At 30.9% G+C, this 4569-nt stretch overlaps 2 protein-coding genes across 4 annotated transcripts in view; both read left to right on the top strand.

Annotated features, from left to right (window-relative positions):
- The window catches only part of LOC100168987 (UDP-glucuronosyltransferase 2B13), a 17415-nt gene that overhangs the window by 4373 nt on the left and 8473 nt on the right, over positions 1-4569 (top strand). The window lies entirely within an intron of this gene.
- LOC100574357 (chloride channel protein 2) lies at positions 1992-4568 on the top strand (the record flags this gene model as incomplete). The annotated part of the gene is made up of 9 exons (XM_016800850.2): positions 1992-2199; positions 2271-2404; positions 2814-3096; positions 3366-3450; positions 3588-3689; positions 3799-3901; positions 4001-4132; positions 4222-4384; positions 4471-4568. Coding segments are annotated over exons 1-9 (1206 nt in total), but the record flags the coding sequence as incomplete, so codon positions are not given.

The raw sequence follows: 4569 nt of genomic DNA, 5'->3' as shown, positions 1-4569 counted from the left end.
ATTTAAATTTAAATTTAAAAGACAATTAAAAAAAAAATGTTTTGTATTTATATGCTTATCATAAAAATACTTGGCCGTGTAGGTACTGCTTATATCTTTATTTAGTATGTTGTTTTTCCTTAGTTATAATTGTTACAATCTGCAATTAGTTTTAATTGGTCAAATTAGGATATAATAAGTTAAATTTTCTATGAAGTAAAATGTAATAATTATAATTGATAAGAAATTGATAGGTAAATACTATTATATATTGTGAATGTGTGATGGACTATACGTAAAATTGTTGTAAAATATCAACAAAACAAAATAAAAACAATTACGAACATATAAGATAATATATACCTAACATTTCCCAAAATATATACTTAATTAGCATAGTAGGTAGGCTATAAATATCTGCACATAAAAAACACATGATTAAAAACATAATTTAAATAAAATTACATAAATAATGAAATAAAGGACATTGAATATTAGTATAAACTAATAGGCAATGGTGGGCAAGTTAATGAAAATAATTAACTGTGGAAAGTTAAGTTAATTCAATTAAATTACCTTCAGTTAAGTTAAAAGTTAACAAAAAAATAAAATTTAACTAGGTAAGTTAAAAGTTAAGATGGAAAATAAAATTAACTTAACTCAGTTAAAAAAAAGTTAATTTTTTTTTTAAGTCATAATATTCATAATTCATCAATTTCCCTAGTATTTCGATTTGTACGGACATTTACCAAGACGCTTAGCACTGTGCAAACATAAAACTTAAAATTATTATTATATTTCATTGTTAGCAGAAACTTATAAGTTACCTATAGGTTAACTTATAAACTTTAAATTATACTAAACTTGTTGGAGTCTAGAGAAGATATTAATTATTATTAGTAGTATACATTTTACTGTAAGTCTTCTATCCTAGTTAGACTTACTATATTTAGACTTAGTATATTTAGTATTATATTTATTATATTTATTATATTTAGTTTATATAGTTTTATAAAATCAATGAATAATGATAATAGTATTGGCGATTGAAATCGATAAGATGTATCGGGGACGCTGTGTATCATTTATATGTTATTTTACATGTTCCCCGTTACAGATCCACCCCCGCCGGCCTGATAATTGATAAGCTTTCATTCGCCAATAATACCTACCAAACATTGTTTCCATATTTTTTTCGATTAGGAATGTCGATATTTTCTAATCTCATACGTTTGCTTGTATTTATAACGAATGCGACAATATAAATTATAATTTCTATAATATTATAATATCTCGGATGACTTTTTGTTTTGTCCATTGGAATTATTGTCGTATTTACCAGAAACCAGTATATGTTATTGATATAATGATTTCCATTTAAAGACTATGATATTTAGTTTTAAACCTGTTTTTAGGAATTGGAGAGTTAGATAAAACAAAAATTGGATTATTCAATACCGAGTAGATCATTAAATAATAGAATTCGTGAAAATAGCCAGTCCATACAATGGATAGTATACTATTTATTACTCTTTACTGTAGTACCTAAAGAATATAGATTATAATATAATTTGATTACTATGAATTGATGATATTATATTATTAGAAAAATAAATTACCAAAATCGAATGAATAAGTGTTGTCTCTTGGTTCCACACATGATAAAAAAAAATTTTAATTAACTTAACTGTACAATAATGATAATTAACTTTAAAAAGTTAAGTTAAGACAATACAAAATTTAAGTTAATAAGTTAAAAACAAAAAAAACTAACTAGTTAAGTTAAAAAGTTAAAAAAAAATTAACTTTTTAACTTAACTTTAACTTTTTAACAAGTTAATACCCACCTTTGCTAATAGGTAAATTATAACTATATAAGTGTATATGTGTAACCAAGTTATATTCATTCACAATTATGATAATAATATTTAAACTTTGCATTGATGAATTTATTTTTCTGATCAACAGGGTAAATTTCAATTGTTGATCGAAATATAGGAGTCATTATAATTTTGTTTCTCACCATTATAAACCTTAATGGATATACAATATTAAAAAAATATATTAATTAATTAAACATTTTGTGGACAGGAAGAATATGGCTATTCAAAGATATGGCGTTCAATCAGTATTTGCAGTACATTGCTTGGGTACTGTTACCGGTCAGTTTGATAACATTCGCAGCAGGATTCGTACACTTAGTTGCGCCTCAATCAATTGGTACGTAATTACAAATCTGTAAGTTATCCTCTAATAAAATTCTAAAATGGTCGATATTTCGTTTTATATAGGTTCTGGAATACCAGAGATGAAAACAATATTAAGAGGCGTCGCATTAAAAGAATTTCTCACCTTGAGAACGTTGATCGCGAAAGTTGTCGGAGTTACAGCAACCTTAGGTTCGGGTCTACCTCTCGGCAAAGAGGTATGTGCTCTTAAATATTTCCATTAGAATTTAGAGCGTATGAATTTGTCAATGTGTAATTTTAGTATATTAAACCTCGCGTAATGCATAAAATGGATCATCAAAAATAAAATTTGAATATACGTACCCACCTATAATAGGTATTGTATTGGATATATTTAAATTCGGCCATATTCAATAACAACCATAATATATTATTACAATAAGTATGATGTAGGGGTGTTATGGTGGATGGATACTCCCATGACCTTTTTTTTTAATGCTGTATATTATGAGTAATATAATAAAAAAACAATGTTTGAATGCCACATATTATATTTAAAAAAGAAATGTTGTTTTAACAAAATATTTAATCTCCACTGGACTGGTACCTACCATGCTGATAAACTATTTATGCGACAAATTGCAGGGCCCTTTCGTGCACATTGCCAGCATAACGGCCACGCTTTTGACGAAAGTAATTACCTCGTTCAAAGGAATCTACGAGAACGAATCGCGGAACACTGAAATGCTGGCTGCGGCGTGCGCGGTTGGAGTGGCCAGCTGTTTCGGGGCTCCAATAGGAGGTGTGCTCTTCAGCATCGAAGTAACGACCGTGTACTTCGCCGTGAGGAACTACTGGAGAGGTTTCTTTTCCGCAGTCTGTAGTGCGACCGTGTTTCGACTGTTGGCCGTATGGTTCAACAAAGCCGGTGCGTATTTAGTATATTATAATATCACATGCTGTCCCTCGTCTACAATATAGGCATTTATAATATATACTAATCATAATAAATCGTAATATGATTTTATGATAACGTCATAACAATAAATTAATAATGTTTTGATTATTAACGATCGAAATATTTCATTTTTTTTAATTATGAAACACACCCACGTACCCCTCTCCACCACTAAACTTTTTTCAGTAGGTATACGTTCCTGTTATCGTGTGCAATAATATGTGTGTACACCTGTTTAGAAACCGTAAAGGCTTTTTTCCCGACCCATTTCACTATGGAATATCCATTCGATCCACAAGAGTTGACCGTTTTCGCTTTACTTGGGTGAGTGTCTATATACATCCAACATCACCTCCTTCGCGGCGTTACGGTGTATATTACGTCTATGCGTATGTGCACCTTACGCGCCTTGGATAATATAATATGAATGTAATACATAACGACATTATGCCACGTTGTAGGGTAGTCTGTGGAATTATCGGAGCCGGTTACGTTTGGGCGCACAGGCAATACGTTTTGTTTATGAGACAGAGTAAAAGTATGAACTCTTTCCTACAGAAGAAGTAAGTGAGTATCATCACACGACCGTATTGTAACATTTGATATTTCACGTGCAAAATAGAAAAATATATTTTGATATTTACATTTGCCTGTTCATACATTATGTTATAGCCGTTTTTTATATCCGAGTCTCATCACGTTTCTCACGTTGACAATCACATTCCCATTAGGCACCGGTAAATATATTGCTGGTGAACTGAACGTACACGACCAAGTAAGAACAAATAATAATAATAATAATTAATAATATAAAGCCCATTGCCGGCTTCATTTTGTATATTATAAATATTTTGATTTTTTTTTTTTGTTTTAGTTAACCGGGCTGTTTAGTAATTTCACATGGACCAAGAATGAGTTCACCATCGAGGAGGCAGAAATGATGAACCATTGGCGAACGGAAAACACCAACGTTTTCATATGTTTATCGGCTTACATAGCTTATAATGTAATGAAAACATACCTATTTGCTTTTAACTTACCATAATGAGCAGTAATATAGTTTTCCTACGGTTACTCAAGCAAGTTTGTTTTCAGTTTGTGTTCTCTATAATAGCATCGACTATTCCAATACCATCCGGTAGTTTCATTCCAGTGTTCAAAACCGGAGCCGCGTTCGGTCGAATAGTTGGTGAACTCATGCACTTGTGGTTCCCGAGCGGCGTTAGACACGGGAAATTCATCACGCCTATCATACCAGGTGAAAATTAATGAAACAATTTGAAAACGGCATAAATAAAGAGTTTCCTATGGCAATAATATGTCTGTGAAATATAATATATTTAGGAGGTTATGCCGTAGTCGGAGCAGCAGCTTTTGCCGGGGCCGTTACACATTCCATATCAGTGTCTGTAATTGCTTTCGAAATGACGGGACAGATCACTC

This window comes from Acyrthosiphon pisum, unplaced genomic scaffold, assembly GCF_005508785.2.
Source record: "Acyrthosiphon pisum isolate AL4f unplaced genomic scaffold, pea_aphid_22Mar2018_4r6ur Scaffold_21922;HRSCAF=25289, whole genome shotgun sequence".
NCBI classification, from domain to species: domain Eukaryota; kingdom Metazoa; phylum Arthropoda; class Insecta; order Hemiptera; family Aphididae; genus Acyrthosiphon; species Acyrthosiphon pisum.
This window is presented reverse-complemented; position numbering and strand designations above follow the sequence as displayed.